This window comes from Eurytemora carolleeae, unplaced genomic scaffold (assembly GCF_000591075.1).
Source record: "Eurytemora carolleeae unplaced genomic scaffold, Eaff_2.0 scaffold785, whole genome shotgun sequence".
Lineage (NCBI taxonomy): Eukaryota > Metazoa > Arthropoda > Copepoda > Calanoida > Temoridae > Eurytemora > Eurytemora carolleeae.
Window position 1 is genome coordinate 125,849 of NW_019396675.1, and position 26,558 is coordinate 152,406.

The 26,558-nt window shown below is 34.6% G+C and overlaps 1 protein-coding gene across 1 annotated transcript in view; it reads left to right on the forward strand.

Annotated features, from left to right (window-relative positions):
- The first annotated feature begins 113 nt into the window (after window positions 1-113).
- Window positions 114-26,558, forward strand: part of LOC111707235 (proteasome activator complex subunit 4B) — a 31,273-nt gene continuing 4,828 nt past the window's right edge. The window contains exons 1-28 of the mRNA XM_023480294.1: window positions 114-313; window positions 1,620-1,806; window positions 3,172-3,274; window positions 4,836-4,931; window positions 5,290-5,410; window positions 5,877-5,947; window positions 6,876-6,992; window positions 7,328-7,439; window positions 7,751-7,947; window positions 8,302-8,506; window positions 9,567-9,703; window positions 10,499-10,638; window positions 11,540-11,647; window positions 14,660-14,801; window positions 15,180-15,291; window positions 18,236-18,373; window positions 18,868-19,037; window positions 19,797-19,891; window positions 20,063-20,130; window positions 20,469-20,647; window positions 20,842-20,954; window positions 22,341-22,498; window positions 23,182-23,328; window positions 23,833-23,921; window positions 24,175-24,392; window positions 25,428-25,543; window positions 25,831-25,989; window positions 26,398-26,523. Of these exons, the coding sequence (XP_023336062.1) occupies window positions 1,746-1,806; window positions 3,172-3,274; window positions 4,836-4,931; window positions 5,290-5,410; window positions 5,877-5,947; window positions 6,876-6,992; window positions 7,328-7,439; window positions 7,751-7,947; window positions 8,302-8,506; window positions 9,567-9,703; window positions 10,499-10,638; window positions 11,540-11,647; window positions 14,660-14,801; window positions 15,180-15,291; window positions 18,236-18,373; window positions 18,868-19,037; window positions 19,797-19,891; window positions 20,063-20,130; window positions 20,469-20,647; window positions 20,842-20,954; window positions 22,341-22,498; window positions 23,182-23,328; window positions 23,833-23,921; window positions 24,175-24,392; window positions 25,428-25,543; window positions 25,831-25,989; window positions 26,398-26,523 (3,498 nt within the window). The 5' untranslated portion in view covers window positions 114-313; window positions 1,620-1,745. The remainder of the gene's footprint in view (window positions 314-1,619; window positions 1,807-3,171; window positions 3,275-4,835; window positions 4,932-5,289; window positions 5,411-5,876; window positions 5,948-6,875; window positions 6,993-7,327; window positions 7,440-7,750; window positions 7,948-8,301; window positions 8,507-9,566; window positions 9,704-10,498; window positions 10,639-11,539; window positions 11,648-14,659; window positions 14,802-15,179; window positions 15,292-18,235; window positions 18,374-18,867; window positions 19,038-19,796; window positions 19,892-20,062; window positions 20,131-20,468; window positions 20,648-20,841; window positions 20,955-22,340; window positions 22,499-23,181; window positions 23,329-23,832; window positions 23,922-24,174; window positions 24,393-25,427; window positions 25,544-25,830; window positions 25,990-26,397; window positions 26,524-26,558) is intronic.

Sequence of the window (26,558 nt, forward strand, 5' to 3'; positions counted from 1 at the left end):
GCTAATTATCCCTGACCTACTGGATAATCTTATATTCTAGGAATGTATTTGCCAACCTATCTCTACTGCACCCTGAGCTAATTATCCCTGACCTACTGGATAATCTTAAATTCTAGGAATGTATTTGCCAACCTATCTCTACTGCACCCTGAGCTAATTATCCCTGACCTACTGGATAATCTTGTATTCTAGGAATGTATTTGCCAACCTATCTCTACTGCACCCTGAGCTAATTATCCCTGACCTACTGGATAAACTAAATGTTGCTTCTGAATCCCTTACCGAACCTCACAGGTTCCACGTGTGCATCCAGGTAAACTTGATTTCTCTTGATTTATAGATTTAAAAATATTTAATTTTTGAGTTAATCTTGATTTATGACTTTTATTTAATTCAAAACTTTTCTGTCCAATTTATCAAAAGGTGATTGAGATACCTTCGTTTTCTTTGTAAAGGAATTGAGTCTTTATTACAAACTATAAATTTTCTAATTCGAATATCTTTGTAGCTCACTTTGTTAGACCGATATTTAAAACTATGAATTCTGTTAGATCAAAAAACTTCCGAATATCAAAGGTTTAGGCCATCAGATTGCAACGATATATGGATTAGAGAATTAGAGTTTGTAGCAAAGACTAGATCCTTTCTAAAATGTGGCTACCGCTTTCCTAGAAAGACTTTTTCAAATACCACAGGCTAAAACTTATAGTTGGGATAGCGCTCAGCTACATGGACTGAAATCAACATCCGCTGCGTAAACTTTGAAATTAAAAAGAATATTTGTTTAATTCTGGGTAAATGTTCTATACGAGAATTCCACCTGGAACAATTCTGGGTAAATGCTATTTACGAGAATTCCACCTGGAACAATTCTGGGTAAATGCTATTTACGAGAATTCCACCTGGAACAATTCTGGGTAAATGCTATTTACGAGACTTCCACCTGGAACAATTCTGGGTAAATGCTATTTACGAGAATTCCACCTGGAACAATTCTGGGTAAATGCTATGTACGAAAATACCACCTGGAACAATTCTAGGTAAATACTATATACGAGAATTGCACCGGGAACAATTCTGGGTAAATGCTACTTACGAGAATTCCACCTGGAACAAATCTGGGTAAATGCTATTTACTAGAATTCCACCTGGAACAATTCTAGGTAAATCTTATTTACGAGAATTCCACCTGGAACAATTCTGGGTAAATGCTATATACGAGAATGCCACCTGGAACAATTCTGGGTAAATGCTATTTACGAGAATTCCACCTGGAACAATTCTGGGTAAATGCTATATACGAGAATGCCACCTGGAACAATTCTGGGTAAATGTTATATACGAGAATTCCACCTGGAACAATTCTGGGTAAATGCTATATACGAGAATTCCACCTGGAACAATTCTAGGTAAATGCTATTTACGAGAGTTCCACTTGGAACAATTCTGGGTAAATGCTATTTACGAGAATTCCACCTGTAAATAATCACGAAATGATTCAAGGAAAAATATGACTGTGTCCGACGAATTTATCATTATCCGTTAGAGGGGAAGGAACCGACTGAGCCCGTTATAAGAAGATTTAAAAAGTAAAAGTTTTGACCTCTGTATAATTCCAGGCTCTGTCTGCAGCTGCCGGTCCACTGATCCGAACCTACCCTGAGCGTGCCTTGGATCTATTAAACCTCCTCCTTCCTGGGATAGATGTTAATGATATCTGGAAGTGTACAGATATATTTGTTCTAATGTCGGATCTATTGGAGATGATGCCAATATGTGATCTCACCAAGTCAATGGATTCAAAAGGTTAGTCCCGTGTTTAAACAGATTGACGATCAATGATTTGTTCCAATATTGTTAAGAGTATTTAATGTACTGCCAACAATAGACAAATTATTCCGCCTAGCAGGTGTCCTTTAAAAGCCAAAAAAATAGTTTTGAAATGATTGTTAAAATTCAATTATGTTTGTCTTAATCCAAATACAATTACATCAAAAAAATATTAAGTTAACAATTAACTATTTTTATTAGTTTTTGGATATTGTATTTATTAAAAAAGGTTTTCCTTTTTCTGAAAATGTGGATGGTGTTGATAGGTTTTCACAGAGCGATTTAAAACTGAGTTTCAGAACTTTTGTAGTTTCTATGGTGGATATGGTTAGATACAATCATATACCCGGTAAACTCAAATAGATTATCAAGTACAATAGGTGGCAACAGAGAAATGGATTAACTATACACGACGTCACAAGTGTCAAATATAACAAGGAAAACGAAATTTTTTAGGACATTATTTGACATGTTTTTCAAGTTTAATTAAAAAGAAACAGAAACAGAAAATAAATAAGACATAAAATTGCACCTTTTTTCACTTGAAGATAAGCTCTTTACTTTAAAATTATCACTATTATTAATAATTTTGTCGGACACAAAAAACTAAGTTGACACTTGTGATGTAAGAATACAGCTGTACTGAGAGTTTACAAATACTACGTTGCCATCTAATGTAATTAACAATCTATTTGGATAAATCGACTTGAACCAATCTTGAAAATGTGCCCAAGACACAGTCCCAGTTGTTATGAATGTGTCAAAAGGTTTATATTTGTACTTTCATTAAACATTGAAATAAAAAAATGTAATAGGTTTCCCCTGAGCTCTTGTGATAAAAGCAATAATGATTTTTTTAATCCGAAAACATAAATGGGAGGCTGATACACTGAATACACTGAATACACTGAATACACTGAATACACTGAATACACTGAATACACTGAATACACTGAATACACTGAATACACTGAATACACTGAATACACTGAATACACTGAATACACTGAATACACTGAATATACTGAATATACTGAATATGCTGAATACACTGAATACACTGAATATACTGAATATACTGAATACACTGAATACACTAAATACACTGAATACACTGAATACACTGAATACACTGAATATACAGAATATACTGAATATACAGAATATACTGAATATACTAAATATACAGAATATACTGAATATACTGAATATACTAAATATACTAAATATACTGAATATACTGAATATGCTGAATATACTGAATAACCAAAAACTAAGAGTAAACAATTGGATAATATTGAAATTAATCTTCTCTTTTATTGCCATCTTCTTTTATTTTAGATCCAAGTGAGGAGGAGATAAGCTTGAGGTCTAAAACTGCAAACTTTGAGAACTTTGTTCTTGCTTTCATGGATAGATGTTTTACACTCATAGAGAACACAAGGAAATACACTCAAAACATAAGACTAAAACAAATCAAAACTTCAAAAAAATCATCATTAGTGCTCAAAAACCTTCTTTTTTTCACAGAAAAAAAAGGAACTGAAACCTTCCCTTAGATATGGGGACTAAATCAAATGTGGAGTTATTGCCGTCTTTTTTATTATAAAATGTTGCGAGAGAATTAGTCGTTACTTTATTTCCCGAAAACAAATACAAATTAAAAAATCTTTAGCTTTAGCTTTAATCATTAGCTAAATCATATTATATCATAACTGTAAACCATGAACTTAAAACTTTAAGCCTTCCATTGGACATTTTCATCCAACTACCGAGTCTCAAAGCATACTGCCCGACTGCCTACTTTATTTAATTTGTTTTAAGTTTTTCTTCATTGCAAAGCAGGTTTGGTGAGATTTTGCAAATCTCTGCATATTTGTAATAGTACGGTCAGAGCTTTTCAAAAATGGAAAGGTTTGTCATGTCTTCACTATTTCAATTAATTGTTTTTTTTTTTCACTTTATAAAGTTTTAAAGTACCTCAGCCTGAGTCAGCAGTCACCATATCTCGCATAGCTCGAGATGCGGCCTTCGTTAAAGAATACATCAAGATTATTTCATCGAGTTTAAAGGGACCGTTCACTTATTTGGGTAATTTCAGGGTAAACTACAGAGCCTATTCGCTGTTGATTGGTAATAGTCTTACTTTTCACAGACAACAGTGACCGGAGAAAAAGCCGATTTTTCGTTCAGAATTTGAGCGGAAAGATACGGTCCCTCTCTATAGACACTATTTGATGTTTTTTTCAGTAACTGCAGCCCAATAAATTTTAAATTCATCATATTTTCATGTCATCACGTGTTCGTTAATATGTACTAAAATATGAAAACTTTTGATATTTGAGTTAGCAAGAAATTTACGTTTTTCGTACTAAAACATGTAAAACGTGTATACAAAGACGACGTCTCTACGACAATCAATTAATCAATACTCGTATTTTGGTTCGTAGATTTTGTCACCGCATGTGCACAACTTTTCATTTGTCATGCCGCGTTCAATTCAGCTTTTTACACAGGCAATACACAATTTTGAATGCGATAAAATAGTGTTATTTTAGAAATAGAAAGTTAAAAAACAACAAAATTAAAAAAATAATGACATTTACAATTAACGATTAGATACTACAGTTTAATTTTATATTCGAAATTTATTTTGATCCACAGCATATTGATAAAAACATCAATACAGTGTCTATAGAGAGGGACCGTTTCTTTCCGCTCAAATTCTGAACGAAAAATCGGCTTTTTCTCCGGCCACAGTTGTCTTTGAAAAGTAAGACTATTATCAATCAACTGCGAATAGGCTGTTTAGTTAACCCTGAAATCACCCAAATAAGTGAACGGTCCCTTTAAGAATTCCATTATTACATTTTTATCCTAATAATGAGATTATCATATTCTTCTGTCATTCCACAGTTGTCTTGTTACCACAGTATGGCAACCTCCTCTCTTTTTTTTTATTTGAAACTATTATAAAACCTATTGGTAAGTATTTGATTGTGTAGAAGAGAGAATATCCGTGTTGATGCTGGAACTAATGATGATTATCTAAATGACGAAGAACTAGCAGCAGATGCTGCCATTAATGACACATTTCTAAGGTAAAAACATTGGCAGATCTGCTGAATAATAATACACACAATCCAGAGGTCAACACTTTTGTATATATATAATCTTCAACGCCTGAACTCTTTATCTACAGCGGAAACTTTTAATTTGTTGAATATTTGAGAGTTTTAACTTTAATCTTCAGCTTACTATTTGGATGCGATCTCAATCCGATTTATCGATTGAAATATAAGGATAAAATGGATTAAAATAATCCCATCGGACTGCCAAAGTTACGGATTAGTACTCCTGGAGGGATTAACATGAGCAATATAAAAGGACCGAACTTAAAAAAAATTCATCAAGGTTCAAACGATACATGCAGTTACTTTAACTTTGTTTATTGTTTAGAATTGTTGGCAACAGTTCAGCCGCCATGTTCTCCAGAATATTCCTTAAACTTCAAAACTATCTTCAAGGGAAGATTGTTGAACCAACTGTAGCTGGTGGAATACTGGCCAGCATGTGCAAGGGATTCTTACAATATAGATTAGAAACTTCTAAATCATTAAATCTTGTTTTGACTTTTCTATCTGATCTCATTTCCAACCAAAACCCTGAATCAACTATTCATTTTAACATTGAGGAAAAAGATTTTTCGAATTAGCATTGTTTAGTTTTTACTTATTTTCCTCTTAGATCTGAATTCTAAGGCCTAAGCCATAAAACATGCAAAAATGTCAAGTTTGTCAACTGATTATGAAACTAACTTCTTGATAATTTGGACTAAATACTTTAAAGAAAGATAATAAAGGTGATACAGAGAAGTTTTATTTTAAGGGTGAACAGTAACACTGAACATGATCTGACCTACTCCTCAAAACCTGACAATATTGGCCCCAATTCAGGGTTTATGTACGTTCTAGTGTTCCCCTTTCATCAAATTCCCTGGTTGTTATTATTATTATTAAGTATTGTACTATTGTATTATTGATTAGAGTATTGTTCAAACCAACCCAGCACAAGGATTAGCATTCTTTGTTCCTTATCTCTGCGACTGTCTCGTCAAGTAAGTAGAAAAAATATTTTAAAATAACAGCAGCAAGCTTTTAACAATTTTAACTTGATGTTTTAGTTGTAATTTGTTAGCCCTTCAAAAACATGTGAATTTTTTCTTGGATAAAGGAAAAAGACCATTTTTGTAATTTAAAGAATTTGTAACCTTATCCCTTTATTAAATATATGTTGAAGCAAATTGAACAATAACTTCAGAAGATAGAGGACACGAAATAATTAAAAGATTTAAAGGGACAGTAAAGGGAAAATAAAAGGGGTATACGCTGAAAGCTAATCACTTTAGCTCTTGGTCGCGACCCATGAAAGTTATATCTGATGTTCCCGTCTCGAGAAACTGATATAAAACTGTGTTAAAATTATACGAAAATTCATATATGTAAAATTTTGAAAATCTGAAACTTAAATCACGTGACCAGAACTATCACCAATGGCAGAGCAGTATACTGGTCACTTGTCTCCGCCTGTATCACGTGACCACTTTACTGCACTGCCATTGGTGGAATTTCTGGTCAAATAATACGGACGTAAAAATAATATTATGAATGAAATCTATTGAAAATAGAAATAACAAATATAAAAGTAAACCTAATTTACAATTAGCTTTCTCTGGGATATCATCGTTTTCAGATTGGTTGCTTATTTGCTGAATATGATCTGTTTAAACCTACTACTTTTATACAAAATTGTATATATATTAATTTTCGTATATATTTGACACAGTTTTATATCAATATCTCGAGACATGAACATCAGATATGACTTTCATGGGTCGCGATCAAGAGCTAAAGTGATTAGCTTTCAGCATATACCCCCTTTCATTTTTCCTTTACTGTCCCTTTAAGCCCTAAAGAAAAAGGTCTCGAAATCATTGATTGTGTCCTAAAAATTCCCCTTCAACAATTGATAATTTGTCTGTAAAGGTTGGTTGGAGAGAGGGAGGGGAAGAAGAAGGAGGATCATAAAACAGATGAAGAACTACAGTTTAACCTCCAGCTACTAGCGGAGGTCATCTCGGTCAAAAATGTTCAGATTTACAGGTAATTATTATATGCTGTCTCCTAGGTTTGCTTAGCTGGTTGCTAAATTTAAAAATTAAGATGCCAGTTCATTTATAAATATGGAAAATTGGCATATTTTACCGTAACTCAGGTTTTTAATTAAAACTGTCATGATTTGTTTTTAAAATTGACGGATTTTACTATTTTATTTGGCAAATTGATAGATAATACAGGTCAGAATGGGACCTGACCTGTATTATCTCTGCGAGGAACCCTGATTTGTCTCTTGAAAGACAAAATATTTTAATGTTTGGGACAGATTTAATCAGGATTATACCTAATATTGTGCATTAAATCCAACCTTGATTACCTAGGTCCCGTGGGAGTGATATTCTACCGTATATACCACAGATCTGTTCAGTACTAGATGTCACACTAAACCTAACCCAGAAAGACGAATATGAACTCGCCCACGGAGTCATCCAGGTATAAGATAATTATATTGCATGGCTAGAATTAGTTAAAATACTTATCTCAAGTAATGCCTGGAGTGCGTTAAATAAATAGTTCAAGTAACTATACCTAGTTAAAGTAATTTTACTTTTCTTGTATAGGTTAACTAGTGGGTTGCATAGCTAGCTATTGCTAGGTAAAACTAGTGGATTGCATTGATAGCTAGTGCTAGGTTTAATTAGCTCAACAATTTGAAATCTTTGTTCTTAATTGATTTTTGCATAATTATGTAGTCAGAAGATGTATTTATTTGCTTGAAACCCAATTATCATATTTTTTTTCAGTCCCTTTTGACCTGGCTGTGTCATATTCGCCTGGTTGAACTGTCCCCGCGATTAGAGGAGTCTACGCGGGGCTGGGGGACCACTGTTCACGTAGATACTATAAACATTGACTGGTTTGTACCTGGTGTTCAGGAGCTGGAGATAGTTAAAGGGTTGCTAACTAGATATTTGACCCCGCTTGTAGAATCCCTGGACAGGTTTATTTACATTCTTTTCTTTCTTTATTTCAATTTTTCTGAATAACCCCGTTGCTTCTTGGTGATTTGGAAGAAAAAAATAAAAATTGAACTGCAGTCTGCAGCTAGCGATTTATTCTTCTTTTTTTACTCCATAGTTGATTTGTTCACCAAATTCAGCAATAAAACTCGTAAAAGGTTGTTTCTATCATGTGTAAACAAAAATGCTGACAAAGATTCTTTGGCATATATGTATATTAACCGATCGGCGATCATGCTTTCAAAAAGTAGTTATCATTAAACTAAACACTTTTGAATGAATTGATTTGTTTTTCCGTCAATTCAATTATTAACATTTGATCTGATTTTATAAAGGTATGCTAATGGAACTGAAAGTATTGAGAAGGATGTATTGCAGCGTACTCTAAAGTTAGTGTGGAGGATTGTGAGTGGAGTGAGTGAACTAACTCCACCTGAACAGATCACTAAGTGGGAAAGTGTTCTCTCTACAGGGTTGGAGTGGTTGGATAAACTTACAATCTGTATTCCTGGACCACAAGGAGATATTCCTCTTAGACAGGTAGTTATTCCTCTTAGGCAGGGAGATATTCCTCTTAGACAGGTTGATATTTCTCTTAGACAAGGAGATATTCCTTTTAGAGAGGTAGATATTCATCTTAGACAAGGTAGATGTTCCTCTTAGACAGGTAGATACTCCTCTTAGACATGGAGATATTCCTTTTAGAGAGGTAGATATTCCTCTTAGACAAGGTAGATATTCCTCTTAGACAGAGAGACATTCCTCTTAGGCAGGGAGATATTCCTTTTGGAGAGGTAGATATTCCTCTTAGACAGGTAGATATTTCTCTTAAACAGGTAGATATTCCTCATAGACAGGTAGATATTCCTCATAGACAGGTAGATATTCCTCTTTGACAGGTAGATATTCCTCTTTGACAGGAAGGATATTCCTTTAAGACAGAGAGATCTTCCTCTTAGAAAGGGATATATTCTTCTTAGACAGGGTGATATTCCTCTGAGACGGGGAGAGATTTCTCTTAGACAGTGAGATATTCCTCTTAGACAGTGAGATATTTCTCTTAGACAGGGAGATATTCCTTTTAAACAGGGAGATATATGTTACTTAGACAGGGAGATATTCCTCCCAGGCATGGTAGATATTCCTCTTAGACAAGGAGATTTTCCTCTTAGACAGGTAGGATATTCCTTTTAGACAGGGAGATATTCCTCTTATACATGGAGATATTCCTCTTAGACAGGGAGATATTCCTCATAGACAAGGTAGATATTACTATTAGAAAAGGAGATATTCATCTTAGACAGGATATTCCTTTTGGTCTGGAAAATATTCCTCTTGGACAGGGAGATATTTCTCTTAGACAGGGAGATATTCTTCTTAGACAAGGAGATATTCTTTTTAGACAAGGCGATATTCTTCTTAGATTGGGAGATATTTATTTCAGACATTAAGGAATTTCACTCAGAAAGAGGAGAAATTTAACCCTGACAAGATGATACTCTTTGGCAGCACATGTATATTTTTCCTCCTTTTTTAAGATTTAATGACATATCATTATCCGCAATATTAACGATAAAAGCAACCCTGGTTTTATATTCAGGGATTGAGTGAGCTGATGTCCCGGGTTCAGGCGAGGATCTGTGAGGTTGGGAATGATGATACAGACTCCTTGTGTGCCTTGATATATGTCTATGATATCCTTCTCTTCTGCTTTGGGCTGGATGAGGATGAAATAGGGTGAGTTACATTTTATTTAAAGCATTAATCTAGAGTGGGCTGGAAGGTGGGCAATCAGGGACCGAATTTAATGAATGTGAGCTAGGTCGTTCAACTGCACCTGGAGGATTCAAAATGGGAATCATAAAAAAGATCATGAGGATCAAATATTGATTTTATCTTGGGATCATCTGGAAATTCATAAACATTAAGTTGTGTTATTTAAGTCAGTGTTTCGGATCCATATCATTTTGATTCGGATCCGCATCCGTGATGATGGATCCGGATCCTGATACGGATCCGGATCCGAGGGAACTTTTGATTCTGTGAATCGGATTTTCCCTATTAAATGTTATGCAAGGTTATAATTTATAAAATGTCGTCATTAATTTACTATTATATAAATGTAAACATTAAATTATTAAAGATAATTTTGAAAAATTTTCGTCATGTAAAATGTAAATAATACATAAAATGTAAATAATACATTTACGAACCATTTTGATTTATTTATTCCATGGTTTCGGTTAATTTGTGGCGCTAACCGGATCCATATCAACGTTTCCTGATACGGATCCGGATCCGACCGGATCCGGATCCGAAACACTGATTTAAGTATCATCTGGGTTATCATAAATAGGACCGTGAGGCTCAATAATTAATAATAATATTGTCTAGGGATCATCTTGAGGATCATAAGCTAGATAAGCGGCACCGTGAGGATAAATCAATAATAATATTATCTAGGGATCATCTTGAGGATCATAAGCTAGATAAACAGCACCGTGAGGATAAATCAATAATGATATTATCTAGGGATCATCTTGAGGATCATAAGAGGGATAAACAGCACCGTGAGGACCGTCTACACCGGGGGAAGAAACATCTGCACAGTGTGATACTTGAGAGGATCAGTATACAGTGGGAAACGCAACTCTGGCTCAGATATTTATTAGGTTTTTTCTATACTAATAGCACAGAATACAATGCTGGGATGTATCCCACAAAGAATGCAGACGATCTGAAACTTTTTTAGTCGTTCACTGGAATATTATTTTATATGAAAGAAAAAATAAACAATTTAAGTCTAATTCTGTACAGTCGTCTCTGAAGTCTCATCCTTTGAAGGTAGACCTGTTTGTCTGACTTATGCGCGTCCCTAAAAGTGCGTTCGCCGCTATAGTACTTCCTTAGTTAGTTTCGAACTCATCATTAGTTCATATTTATTAGTACTTTGTCAAAATAGTTCGTCCTTTTTTCATAAATGCTTCGTCGTTAGAAAGTCATAGTTTTTTTTTCATAAATAATGGTTGACAAGCAAATGGTTATTATTATTAGATTTTTTTGCAGCGTCTAGCAAAATGTTGAAAAAAAGTCATTCTGTAATTAACGAATTAAAAAACAGATCTTTTAGGAGGTCGATTTTTTCAATTTTTCCCCAAACATGTTCATATGGGTGTAAAAAGATGGGTCTAGAGCCACTGAATACCGTCCATCTGGCCGTTTTTCGATATTTCAATAACTGTTTGATCTAGTTTCTTAATACTGTGACATATATCTTTCCAAAAATCTGTTTTTTCTGCTCATGATTAGATTAATTTTCTAAGGATTTTTATAACTTCAACGTTTTTGAACTCCAGTGTTCAAGACGAATCCCGAATATTTTGATTAACCACCTATATTTATTTTGACGACTTTTTTTTCTTCCTTCACTTGTGTTTTGAATTTTGATCTACACACCAAAGCAAAATCTGAATGAGTTTGAAAATTATGAAAAAATAATCTTTTTTGTTTCAATAGCTTCACCCTTAATTTAAGTATAAAATAACATTGTATAAGCGGAAATTGTTATTTTAGTTTTGGAATCCCTGTCTGAGCGGACCCTGGAGAATATCTTCATGTTATGTGTTCATCAGTATAGTGAAGTCAGGATTATAGCTCAGGAGATATTCCATAAAGTAATAGGTCAGATATTTATATACTTACACACATAATATATAGTTGATTAATTAGGTTATTTGTATCAGGGGGAAAAGGAAGGACCACATCCCCCCGGTCTCTAGTTTTTTTGTCTCAAGGTTCTACGTAAGAAAAAACTTAACTTGACACCTTTCAAACTTTGCTGGGGGACTTATTTTTCTAGTACAAGGGATAAGGAGATTGACTAGTTGGCTGTTTTTTCTTTTGTTTTAAATCATTAATGAATGATGTGTTTGCTAAGCGTGTTAAAGGGATAGAATGGCTAGTTTTAGTAGTTGAACTGAGAGTGCAGTATTGTAGAGAACAATTTTAGGATTCATCGATAAATTAGTTTAAAGAAAAAAATTTTGTTACGTTCTTTTTTCCGGGTTATTTAATAATTGTAAAAAAAAAAACTAAGAACCCTTCTCAATTATCCTGGCTGGCGAAATTTGACAAACGAGTTTTTGCTCTTGCTCAGTAATTATACACAGTAAACACGTCTTTTTGGTATCAAATGATTCCTAAAAATGTTCTCAAAAATACTGCATTTTCAGTTCCAACTTTAAACTATTATTAATCATGTAGAAATTTATCACAGATAGCTTGCAAACAAATAGATGTCTTGGGAAATGTAAACCCCGTGGATACGTTGTTTCGACGGTTAGGAGCGCCGACCCCTATTTCATTGAATGATGGGTTGTCCTTTAATAATAATAATAATAATATCTATATATTTCAGTTTTTAACTTCACATTTTATTCTCTTTTCAGAGAATTATACTAAACTTAATGTTTCACGCCATCATGACGATCCTCAGTAGTTGCAATTCTTTGAACAACTCTATATATATCTATATATATATATATATCTAGATCTAGATGGTATTGTAACCTTTGGTCGAGATAAAGCAAGAATATGAATATGAAGATGGTTAAATAAATTGAAAATTTGACAAAAGAGTTTTTGTTTTTCGGATCTGATACTGTTAGATTTAGAAGAATCATAAATAGTATTGTAGTTTTCCAAATCTAGATGGTATTGTGAATATCTACATCTAGCTGGTATTGTGGATATCTATATTTTGGTAGTATTGTGGATATCTATATCTAGATGGTATTGTGAATATCTACATCTAGCTGGTATTGTGGATATCTATATTTTGGTAGTATTGTGGATATCTATATCTAGATGGTATTGTAGATATCTATCTAGATGGTATTGTGAATATATACATCTAGCTGGTATTGTGGATATCTTTATTTTGGTAGTATTGTGGATATCTATCTAGATGGTATTGTGGATTTAGGGGCCTATATTTCCGGGACATCGCACGTAAGGGGTCACTTTTGGAGGGCCACACACACACAGGGGTTCTCTTCCAGAAACCACGCACATTAGGGGTTACTTCCAGGGACCGCACATTTTAGGGGTTCACATTCTTTCATTGAGTTTGAACCCACGACTTACATTTCAGACACCAATTCACTTTCTGGCCAGTGGAAACTTTGCTTAACTTCAGAGATCTAACGAGAACTGGTTACACACTCTTACCACCCCACCCCATACTAACCACCCCACACTAACCAAAAATAAAATTACTAGCTGGAAGATCTAATTAACTAAATAAGAATATAAATACAAGGTGGAAGATCTAATTAACTAAATAAGAATATAATTACTAGCTGGAGGATCTAATTAACTAATTAAGAATATTATTTCTAACTGGAGGATCTAATTAACTAAATAAGAAAATAATTACTAGCTGGAGGATCTGATTAACTAATTAAGAATATTATTACTAGCTGGAGGATCTAATTACCTAAATAAGAATATAATTTCTAGCTGGAGGATCTAATTAACTAATTAAGAATATTATTACTAGCTGGGGGATCTAATTAACTAATAAGGAATATTATTACTAGCTGGAGGATCTAATTACCTAAATAAGAATATAATTACTAGCTGGAGGATCTAATTAACTAATTAAGAATATTATTACTTGCTGGAGGATCTAATAAACTAAATAAGAATACAATTACTAGCTGGAGGATCTAATTAACTAATTAAGAATATTATTACTAGCTGGAGGATCTAATTAACTAAATAAGAATATAATTACTAGATGGGGGATCTAATTAACTAATAAGGAATATTATTACTAGCTGGAGGATCTAATTAACTAAATAAGAATGTAATTACTAGCTGGAGGATCTAATTAATTAATTAAGAATATTATTACTAGCTGGAGGATCTAATAAACTAAATAAGAATATAATTAATAACCGGAGGATTTAATTAACTAATTTAGAATATTATTACTAGCTGGAGATTCTAATTAACTAATTAAAAATATAATAACGAGCTGGAGGATCTAATTAACTAATTGAGGTTGTTTATTAGGTTGTTAATTAATTTCTGCAACTCTTCTTGCAAGGATTAAGTCGTGAACTAATCTCTTACAGCCTTTTAGGTCGTAAACTAATCTCTGTCCCTCTTCTTGTAAGGATTAAGTCGGGAACTAATATCTTACAGCCTTTTAGGTCGTAAACTAATTTCTGTTCCTCCTCCTGTAAGGATTATGTCGTAAACCAATCTCTTCTACCTTTTAGGTCGTAAACTAATCTCTGTCCCTCTTGTAAGGATTAGGTCGTAAACCAATCTCTTCTACCTTTTAGGTCGTAAACCCATCTCTTACATCCTTTTAGGTTGTAAACTAATCCTGAGGATGTAAGAGATGAGTTTACGACCGAATTATTTGATATAACTTCTTACTATTGTTGTTCAGGAGAAATCTTAGACCAAAAGGTTGACTGTAGATAGCATCATAGGTAGGGGGGTCACTCCGGCTCTTACTACCTCTACTCGCACATAACACTTTTCATTGCACATGACATGCTAAGTTACCAAAACAAAACTTGCCAAGACATAAGATGAATTGGTGGGACGAGTAGATACCTGGGAAGCATTCGTGTTACCAGGCAGTCATAATAAATAAAAAATATATATATATTGTAGGTAGAATAGGAAGACCTATACACAAGTTGGTTCTGCCTAAGCTCCTAAGATGCCTGGAGAACAACCCAGCTGTTACCGAGGATATGTTAAAGGGTGCCCTCTACCTACTCAACAACGAGAAGTTTTTGTTCTTCTATTCTTGGTAAAAATTTGGATTTCTCGGCTAGTCGGGGGAGGGGGGGGGGGGTAAGCATTCAATAAACTGATGTAGCAGTGTAGCAGTGTCACTTTAGTTTTGGGAAATGGAAGTAGGACTCTAATTTTATTTTATTACCTCTCTCTCAACTAAACTCAGTTACTCAATTGCAGTTTAATTTTAAAGAATCGTTTTCAAAAAATGTGTAAATAATTATATTTCCCTGGAGAAATTATTCCTCCATTCTTTACAGAATATTAAACGCATTATCATTTAATCAAGGAATATCTTCAAGGTTTGCAAAATATAATTATTCCAAATCTTTTTAGAATTTTCAATTTTATATCATAATTCTTAAGCTTGATAGCATTTATATGTTTAAAGGGAGAGTGCTGCAAAACTGTGGCCTGCTCTGATAACAGCTGTTCATAGTGATAAACAGAGTGTAGATGATCTATTGAGAGATATAGGGATCAAGCTTAACAGATATTATCAGGTAGAAAATATTTAGTATATAGATATGAATCCCTGGGATATAGGGATTAATCTCAACAGATATTATCAGGTAGCAAATATATAGTATATAGATATGAATCCCTGGGATATAGGGATTAAGCTGAACAGNACTGGGATAGTCTATCCACGCAGGAAAAGTGTTCAATTTTACAGAAAGCTTTGTTGAATGCATCTAAAAAAGCATGTAGCCAGAGTACACTAAGGAAACCAGGCGGCCGAACTAACAAATCTGTGAGAACTCTGTTAGATAAATGCAAACAGGTTGAAGCGGGGGTGAAGAGACTCAACAAGGAAAGATTGTCCGGAATGTTTATTGGTCCATACGAAGACAAAAAGTTTGAAAAACTTGATAAAATGAAAGTACAAGCCAAATCATTAAGAGTAGCGCTTTCTTGTATGCTAGCTAAACAGCGTAAACGAAGAAGATTAAGGTTGGCCTTTCACCATAGACTAACAGCTAAACAATTCTGGAGCTTGGTTAGACGAGTGGAAAGAAAGGCGGGTTCTCTCACTGCAGTAGCTGACGCAGAAGGACGGTTAGCTACTGATAAGGCTAGGATCGAAAGGATAGTACTTGAGGAATTGGAAAAAATATTCTCAGGTAAACGGTCACATATCTTCTCCCATAGGGGTGAGCAGTTGATTAAAGAACTGACCACCAAGGACAAAATGGGATGGAAAAAATGGATAAAAGAATCTACCAATCCCAATCAGCATGAAACTAAGGTGTGTTCAAAGGTCTCTGAACAGGAGATTGCAGGAATCATAAATAAACTGAAACTCCAGAGAGCCCCGGGAGTCGATGGAATAACCGTCTCAATGCTGAGATATGCTGGTCCTCTACTTGTAGCCCTAATGACAGACCTAGTCAATCAAATATTGAGAGAAGGGCAAGTCCCAGAGGCACTTTCAGTGGGTAAGATGACTCTGATAGACAAAAAACAGCCTTTGCTTCTTGTGACACAAAAGCGCCCACTCACTGTTTCGTGTGTGATGCTTAGTGTTATCACAAAGGTTCTGCATGGGAGAATGGATAAGATATGCGAGTCAAACGGATATTATGGTAATATCCAGTATGGCTTTAGATCGGGCCGTTCCACTTCGGATTGTGTATTCATGCTGTTAGCTGCGATACGTAAGGCTAAGAGCAAAGGCCACACAATTTCAATCGCATTTTGCGATATCGCAAAGGCGTACGATTCAGTGAATAGAGAGCTCCTCTACGCCAAATTAGATTCTTTGGGGTTTGGAGGCAAGGTGAAGGCCCTCATCCAATCAATGTATTACAATGACTGTGTGAGGGTGCGTATTGCAGGGTGCCTTTCTGCTCCTCTTTGGTTTACGAGAGGTGTTAAACAAGGGTGTGTACTTTCACCATTGCTGTTCGCTTTGTATGTGTCTGGACTAGGAACAGTATTACATTCCATGAAGGAAGGAGTCAATTTTGATGGAGTAATACTCTCAGCTCTTTTCTTTGCAGATGATCTAGTGTTGATCTCCAGGACTAAATGCAGAGGCATGGAAAGCATGTTAAGGTCAGTGAATAGGTTTTGCCTAGGAATGGACATGAAACTGGCTGTTGAGAAAACAGTTATGTTAACATCAGGACCATCAGGTACTTCCTGGAAAGTGACAGATGACAATCCATGCGTTGAGGCCATACTGGTTGGTAAATATCTAGGTATTGAAATCCAAGTCAAAGGAAGAAACCTCATCAAAGGCCGAGAGGGTAAGATGGTAGCAATAGCTCAAAAAATATGCAAACGCAGTGATAGGGCTATCCAGGAATGGTTTAGACAGAGCAGTAGCGGCTCACGCTCTGTGGGAAAGATGCGCCATTCCAGCAATACTATACTGTTCAGAGTCAATGGTACTCTCGAAGGGAGTATTAGAGAACCAAGACAGAATACAACACATGATTTCTAGGTTCATTCTGCAACTTCCAAAATCCTCGGCTAGAATTGCAGGGGCTCTTGATGCTGGGCTAATGCCAATGAAAGACAGGGTTATGTCTCTCACAGAAACGAGAGTTATCTTCCTTGGCCTGTATGCCACAACCACGCCAGTGGTTCAAACTCCAGGGTCATGTAGATGACAGTGTAGAGATGCGCACTTTCAATAGGGTCCGAGTAGGTGATGTTGGTTTGGGTAACAGAAGACCAAACCCAATGGGAAAACTATTCTCGCATTGCCCTTATTGTCTTAATAAAGGAGTGTTGTGCAAACTAACCGAACACCATGTCATAATCGAATGCTTGAGTGTTAGTTATGAGCGCAACCAATTTAATATCCCGGAATGTCTAGTTAACTCATTAGGGTCTAAAACCACACTAAGGAAGTATCTAGGGGAGGATAATGCGGGAGTACCAGAGCTGCGTATATGAGCTAGTCACATCCACAACATCATTGAGCGTTGGCAGAATATCAAGACACCCTTTTAACTTCCAGGTAGCTACTGCTTCTCGCCTCACTTTTGATTGCAGGGTACACTTTCGCCATCAGGATGAATGGCTAGACAGCGTCTGGTTTGTACCTGCCTTAATTAAATTTCCTTGGAGTAGGGGGAATGAGATTAGGGTGCCAGATTGAATCGGTCGGGGATTCAGCACCTGACTGAGTCCCCTTCTCGGAGTCGGTCTGGGGGTCCCATGTTGGGGGTCTTCCACGATCTATCTTTCATTTTCATGTTCAATAGGGAGGTGTGAGATAGAGTAGGAAATCCATTAATATCTGATTTTATTTGCTCTTACGTCTGATTCAAGGAATATTTAATTGCATGTATGTATTTGTATAAACTACATTGTCCACCTGAAACTAAGCTATCAGTGCTTACTGCAGTGGATCTGCAGTACACTAACCGAAGAAAAAGTGGGCTTTGTCGGAGAATTTATCTAAATATATACACGTCTCTTAATGCGTTGTAGGAGTTTACTCTGTACACTCTACCCCTGTCTAACACTGAGCCCTCTGCTATACTGATGGAGACGGTTCGTGAGTATCCGGGCATACAGAAAACAAGCAGTTTATCAAACCTATCCTTGGGAGACCATCTTCATTTTCAGGTAGCAAACCGTTCCTGTTTTCATAGTTTGGGGTCGATGTATATTTGAGCATAATATGATACAGGGTTATCCACAAAGAATGAGACTTAAGAGACGACTGTACAGAATATATTCTTTAGGCCTTTTCCTGTAAAGTGTAAACTATTTGGACTTTCTTTGCCAAATAATTTTGTACACATGCAAAACACGGAATTTCAAAGGAAACCCCAGGTTCAACCTTCAGAACATAGGAACTAAAAAAGTCTCATTCATTGTGAGTAACCCTGTATGGAGTAAGATAATAATGGAGGCATTGAACTAAATGTTACTGGATTTTTTCGTACCATGAATTGAATTTATATTGCAGAAGATTTTCTTATTAGGGAAACTGAACTTTTGTCCATTTTCTCCATATCTAAATCCACCAACAGAAATGGATTCGGTTCATAGGATTAGAAAATTTTTGTTTGTGGAGATTACTAAATTCTATTGAAGATGATCTGTTTTGACTCTAGGAGTTAGAATCCCGTATCCTTGAGCTGGTTACAGGGAAGAACCTGCACTGGAGGCATCATGAGATGGCTGTTGGTATGCTGCTAACTATGGTTACATACGATCATACTCCTACACGGGATACTACCAGTCTCTGGCTTAAACTACTTTTAGACGATCAGAGAAATATCAGGTTTAATTAGAGAAATTTCAGGTTTAATTAGAAAAAAATCAGGGTTAATTAGAGAAATATCAGGTTTAATTAGAGAAAAATCATGGTTGATTAGAGAATTATCAGGTTTAATTAGAGAAAAATCAGGGTCAATTAGAGAAATATCAGGTTTAATTAGAGAAAAATCAGGGGTAATTAAGAGAATTATCAGGTTTAATTAGAAAAAAATCAGGGTTAATTAGAGAAATATCAGGTTTTATTAGAGAAATATTAGGTTTAATTAGAGAAATGTCAGGGATAATTAGAGAAATATCAGGTTTAATGAGAGAAAAATCAGGGTTAATTAGAGAATTATCAGGGTAAAATAGAGAATTATCAGGTTTAATTAGAGAAAAATCAGGTTAAATTAGAGAAATATCAGGTTTAATTAGAGTAAAATCAGGCTAAATTAGAGAAACATCAGGTTTAAATTGAGAAATATCATGTTCAATTAGAGAAATATCAGGTTTTATTAGAGAAATATTAGGTTTAATTAGAGAAAAATCGGGGTTAATTAGAGAAATATCAGGTTTAATTAGAGAAAAATCAGGGTTAGTTAGAGAATTATCAGGTTCAATTAGAGAAAAATCAGGCATAATTAGAGAAATATCAGGTTTAATTAGAGAAAAATCAGGGTTAATTAGAGAAAAAGTTAATCTAATAAACTATTACTGATAAGTTAAAATGTGCACCAAGAGTCGAGAGTCAAGTCTGATTACTAATGATGTATCCCTGCTCCAGGTGTATGGCATACCAGGCTCTGGAAGGAATACTTAAACTGGAGAAGGTTACCAGCAGGAAGGTTCCACTAGAAGATATTATTTCAGTTAAACCAGGAAAATAAATATCAAATCATTTAAACATAGATCATGTTGGGATTCCAGGCAGCATGAAAATGTGTTACACACTGATGGCGGTATGCGGATTCCATGTTGATTTTCTTTTAATATCTTTCTGTTATTACTTACTTCTTACTACTGTAAAATATTGATGATATTTGTCCCCAGGAGGTCACCCAGGGTATCCTGGTGTACGTCCGGACAATGAGTTCATGCAGTACAAGAATATGGAGTTGGTAAGTTTAATATGTTTTAAACTATGTGATAGGTCGACTCTGTTAGAAGACCGCCTTGGACGGTTCTACGGCAAGAAGCTCCACACCCTGTTTTATTGAATAACTTTGTCAAATTTAAAAAAAAAGGAGTAAAAAGTTAAATTTGCAGGCACAGCTTTATTTATCCTAAAGGCTATGCACTTTTTATTTTGATTTAGGTTTATAGTGCTTATTTTTAAAATACCTATTGAGACCTATTGTGTATTAAGCAATGAGTTAACGAAATTAAGTTTTTTTTGGTAATGTTGGTACGGAGCGTTACGATTTTCTGGAGTTTATTAAGACAATTTTTGATTTAGGATGAGCTTGAACAGTACTGGAGTAAACCGTTTATCGTAAAGTCCCACCTAGGATACTGGAGCTGGCCAGCTAATGAGAGAGTTCGGATCCCGCACACTGACGAGGATTTTAATCATCCTCCGGACTCAGTTCGCAACCTCATTGCACAGTTCTTTCTGGACGAGAACCTCGTCACAAGGTTAACAAGCTTTTATTCATGAACAAATTTAGACTGAGTAAAATTAATTAAAATTTTACCAATATAAACTTTTAATTAATAGAGTCTTTGTTCAAATTGTTTGAATTTTAAGAAAAAAATAAAAATTAATGAATTAAATTTTAATATAGAAATCTGAATTTTTTTGATTTTCTTGAATTATCTGTGCATTCTAGGTTTGTAGAATTGAACTCCCTGGAGCATGAAAAGGGTTTGGATTTTTTCAGCATGGATAGGGGTCTCTTCCTTAGCTTCCTCATAGAGAATATTGGTCCTCAACTAGCTCAAGGTTAGATACTAGATAATAGAAGTATCTTCCTTAGCTTCCTCATAGAGAATATTGGTCCTCAACTAGCTCACGGTTGTATACTAGATAATAGAGGTCTCCTCCTTAGCTTCCTCATAGAGAATATTGGTCCTCAACTAGCTCAAGGTTATATACTAGATAATAGAAGTATCTTCCTTAGCTTTCTCATAGAGACTATTGGTCCTCAACTAGCTAAAGGTTAGATACTAGATAATAGAGGTCTCCTCCTTAGCTTCCTCATAGAGAATATTGGTCCTCAACTAGCTAAAGGTTAGATAATAGATAATAAATAGAACACACATCATCCAGACAGAACAAACACTAGTCCGAGAGAATATCAGAAATATATGACGACGACATTTAAACATTGATTTTCTTTATTATTCCTGCGAGGTGGGGTAAGCATTACAGTTAAACTATGCGAGGTGGGGAAACCATTTTTATTAAGAGCCACTTTTAAGAAAATAAAAATAATTGATTCAGAGAATATAAATAAATAACAAATATTTTAGAACAAAATTTAGTTATAGTTTATAAATTATAACAATTTAAATGCCCTTAGATTTTTGAACTGAAGAGTTCCTATATTATATATATTAGATAATATGAAAACAAAAAAGGCCAAATATACACATTAAGTAGTTTTTGTTGTACTGAAGATTTTTAATATCACAATTTCCTTACCAATCATAATGGAAACATTACATAAATTATAGATTTTATTGATTCTAATAAATAAAAAATAATAATTTTATCTTACTGTTTGTATCCAATAACTGTCAATACGGTTGAACCGATTGGACCCAACTTTTGTGTGGGACCTCACATGGCCCTAGGGAAGGTTTATGAATGAACAAAATTAAAAAATTTGCCTCCATCAAAATTTGATTTTCATTTAATTTTTGAAAATCCACGAAACTTTTTGTTTAAATCCGCGAACTTTTTTTGTTTTGTTTTACAATGTACACAAAGAGAACATGTTCACAATTAAAATAGAAGATGGGCGCGAAGCGCCCTAAAAGCCTATTATATATATTAGTCACAAAGAATAACAAGAAACTTATTGCATGTTAAATGTACATATAGTACAACTATACTGATGGTAAAAGTAAACAAAACAGAATTTTGTAAACATTTACGTTATAAAATGACACAAATTTGTATTGCAAGGGGTACTAATGTATCTTAATTTACAAATATGTATCCTCTTGGCTTCACTGGACTTATAGAATGTCGTCTTCTAAATATATTCGAGCCTGGTGTTTGTCCAGTCTGGATTATGTGAACATAGATCAAAAACATAACTTAGTTTATTTATGTTATTATTAATTAAATATTTGTGTTAAAATTTGTTGTTTTTTGTTTTAGTATTCCAGCCCCATATAGAACGCCTGGTCGGATCACCGGAAGAGTCTCAGCAGCGCGCTGCCGCGGAAATGGTTTATGGATTGGTACGCGGCATGCGCTTCTGGAACTTCCAGTCAGCTCAGCAGGCATGGGCTTGGTTACTTCCGGTCTTTCAACAGGTTTGTAACAACCAAGACCTAAACTATTATTGATTTTCCGTTTCATTAGACTTTGAAATAAAGGCATTAAAGCAACCCCTGCTTTTTAAGTAATTTAATTTGTAAAATAAAATATGAAATAAAAAACATTAATTACTCAGTCCTAGCTCCTCCTACTAGGAATTCCGAGTTTTAAAAAAAATCTTTGCTTTGTTTTCGATCAAGTTCTCCAGAGATGGTGATACGTCATTGGATAAAACTTGAATGCAGATTAAACTATCGTTCAATTGGACTTGTCAGCTGTTCACAAATTGGTTTTTAGTTCATTTTGGCATTGGTGCATATGAAGAAAATCCAACATTAAATGTTGAATTGAGTAAACGATGTATGGGTATCCCCCTAGCCTGTCCAAGTCTTAGCGTTCGGCCCCTAGCCTGTCATTGTCGCTTCGCTCAGTGCATAAATAGTCAAAACCTAACCTAGCCCTAAAATTATTTGAAATATATAATATTTTTTATTTCATTACATTTTGTGTTAACAAATACTTCAAAATATTGACTTTTGATGGTTCTTCCCTCCACATAGTTTTCAGTTTTATTGAAAAATATCTGTATATTTTGACTCAAGTCCTATTTAACAAACTAGTTGAAACAAGTATGTCAGTGCAATCCATCTGTAGTCTTATTATAACTCTATTATTCTAGGTATTAAACAGTGTAACCCTGGAGACCCAGTCCGACTGGGATCTTTGTTTCAGTGGATCCAGTAACAAGGCTGATCCTAACCGTCTCCGAGTCATGCTTGAGCTCCTCGTTACATCAGAGAATCTAGTCTCTCAGGGAGCATTCAAGGTCAGCTCTTAACCATACATCATCACTAAAACCTATACTGCTTAATAGGGATTGTAGAAAGTGATTTTAAGTGAACCTCACTTTAAATGCTAGATTCACTGATCACAAATGAAGGAGATATTCTTGTTTTCTATCTGATATTAATAAGGTTTTATTTAAAAGTCACTTCCGCCTTGTTAATTGGGCAAGTATCTCTTTAAAAGAATGTTCTTAGCATAAACACTTGCAGTATAAAAAGATAATGGTTGTCATCGTACCTAGTTGTGAACCTTAGTTAAAGAAACATCTGGGTTGAGATTTCTTGAACATGTGCATTGTGTATCGTGTATTGTAAACATTATATTTGTACAGTATACACTGTTCAGTGTATACTGTAAAGCCATATCAACTAATGTTAACTTTCTACCTGATTGTTTGATTTCCATGGATTAAGTTGGCTACGTACTCTGAGAACGACCCCAATAACCAATCCTAAAAGTTTCTTATGTCTTATTTCTTATCTAGGAGAGCTCCTACCTACTGTTTGTGAACAAATGTTTGAGTCAGAACTGGAGAATAAGAGAACTGTACAATAGAACCTACAACATTCTCAGGTTAATTTACTCTTTTTTTCATATTAAAGGGACAGACGTAATATTAAGTGACCCTCCATTTAAAAAGTTGCTTTCCTTTTATTAATATCGAAAAGAACCCAAAATAGATAATTGTTAGTTAAAGAAAAATATATTTATTATTTTTCCTGAGACGAAGGTTCAAAGGGTTCCGTTGTAAATCGATCATGACCCTTTATAAATAGAGAGTCGATTTTTCTAGGGATTCAACATTAAAATCCCGTCTTAATTCTAGATCTCATTGGGACCATCCTTATACTAATGTTCGACATCAGATAGCAAACACGCTGGCAACCCTGCTCTCCATGGATATACCTCTGTATGGTGTAAATGACAAGTTTAATGTCGGATCAGGGTTCCCAACTAAGAAAATGTTTTTGGATGAAGTTATTCCTATGCTGAACCTGAATTATCATAACCCGGAGTTTTCCAGGGATGAAACTCCAGTATCAGGTTAGGAACATTTATATCAGATAATAACTATGATAATACAGTATAATAATAATATATTTGGATGAACTAACCTTGGATAATACACATATCTGTGCTACATGATATGTTTCGGCATGCAGTCTGACCCAGATTGTAGTCAGTATTCACTAGTAGTAGTATTTGATATTAGTAAGTGTTATAGTGTATAACCCTGTATTTTAATATTAGTAACTGTTACTCCGTCTTACTATATAACCCTGTATTTTAATATTAGTAACTATTACTCCGTCTTGGTAAATAATCCTGTATTTTAATATTAGTAACTGTTACTCCGTCTTAGTATATAACCCTGTATTTTAATATTAGTAACTGTTACTCCGTCTTAGTATATAACCCTGTATTTTAATATTAGTAACTGTTACTCCGTCTTAGTATATAACCCTGTATATTAGTAACTGTTACTCCGTCTTAGTATATAACCCTGTATTTTAATATTAGTAACTGTTACTCCGTCTTAGTATATAACCCTGTATTTTAATATTGGGAACTGTTTCTCCGTCAAGGTATATAACCCTGTATTTTAATATCAGGAACTGTAACTCCGTCATAGTTTATAACCCTTTTTCTGTATTTGAATATTAGGAACTGTTACTCCGTCCTAGTTTGTAATTCTGTATTTTAATATTAGGAACTGTTACTCCGTCCTAGTTTGTAATTCTTTATTATAATATTAGGAACTGTTACTCCGTCCTAGTTTGTAATTCTGTATTATAATATTAGAAACTGTTACTCCGTCTTAGTTTGTAATTTTGTATTTTAATATTAGGAACTATAACTCCGTCCTAGTTTGTAATTCTGTATTATAATATTAGGAACTGTTACTCCGTCCTAGTTTGCAATTCTGTATTATAATATTAGGAACTATAACTCCGTCCTAGTTTGTAATTCTGTATTATAATATTAGGAACTGTAACTCCGTCCTAGTTTGCAATTCTGTATTTTGATATTAGGAACTGTAACTCCGTCCTAGTTTGTAATTCTGTATTATAATATTAGGAACTGTAACTCCGTCTATGAGAGACGGAACTGCTTCTCCTTCCACTGCTACAGATACTCCAAACACATCAAGCGAGGACGTTTCTATGACAATGGAGGTCGATGACGATACAAAGGTAGAATTTGTCATGTTGAGCTAAAGTCAGAGCAGAGCTCGGAACTTATGTATGACTGTGTTCGTCAATCTGATTTTTTTAATTTTTGATTTAATCTGTGCATGAAAACACAGCTGACACAAATTACTTAGATCTCTAATTGGCCAAAACCGGATTTTTGTAGCTTCTTCAAGTCAGGCCTTTAAAGGAAAATTATGAATTACGGCCTCATATGTTCTATAAAAACTATGATACATTAGTGGATTTGAGTGAACTTAATTTGAAATTTTATTTATTATTTTATACAGAAAGGGAACCGTATTCTGGAGACAGTATCCTTATGGATCTTAAACCAGATCAAGATCAGCTCCGCCACCATCACAGAGGAGATGTTCCGGGTTCTACCCTTCCTCTGTCAGTTCATCGGAACAGAGACGGATCAGGACGTTTCTCAATCCTGCTTACAGGTATACCCGTGAGTTGGAGGTTGGAGCTTAGTCCTGTTTTTTTTTAGTCTTGTTGACCGCCTAGAAATTGAGGACGAATTGAAACTCCTTCCTGCACGAGAGAGCCTCAGACAATCCCTAAGCCTTATAATTGATATAATTTGACAGCTAAAATATTTTGTTTTATGTCAATTCTGTTGCCTAGTTAATATTTTCGTTGAATAGCCTGTCTAGATTTTAATATTTAATGCAGAAATTAATGAAGTATTTCTCTTTTTACCTCATTTTTCAATTACGTTTATTATTGGTAAGTTGTTAGAACAGAGCATGTTTAAGGCTTTAGAGCGACTCAATGTATAATTAAAAGGAAGCAGTTTCCAGCGAAATGAAATCTTTTCAACTCGGAAATTGCAAATATACACTTTTCAGGCTCTGAGCTATATGTCAGCTAGTATCCTACCTGACTCTGCTATCCAACCACTGCTTGATATGACAAAGAAGATTTCCCACTCCAGTAGTTATAAAACTAAACTGTCAATGCTCGAGTATATTCAGGTAAAACATGATTTTTTTTTATAAATAAAGAAATG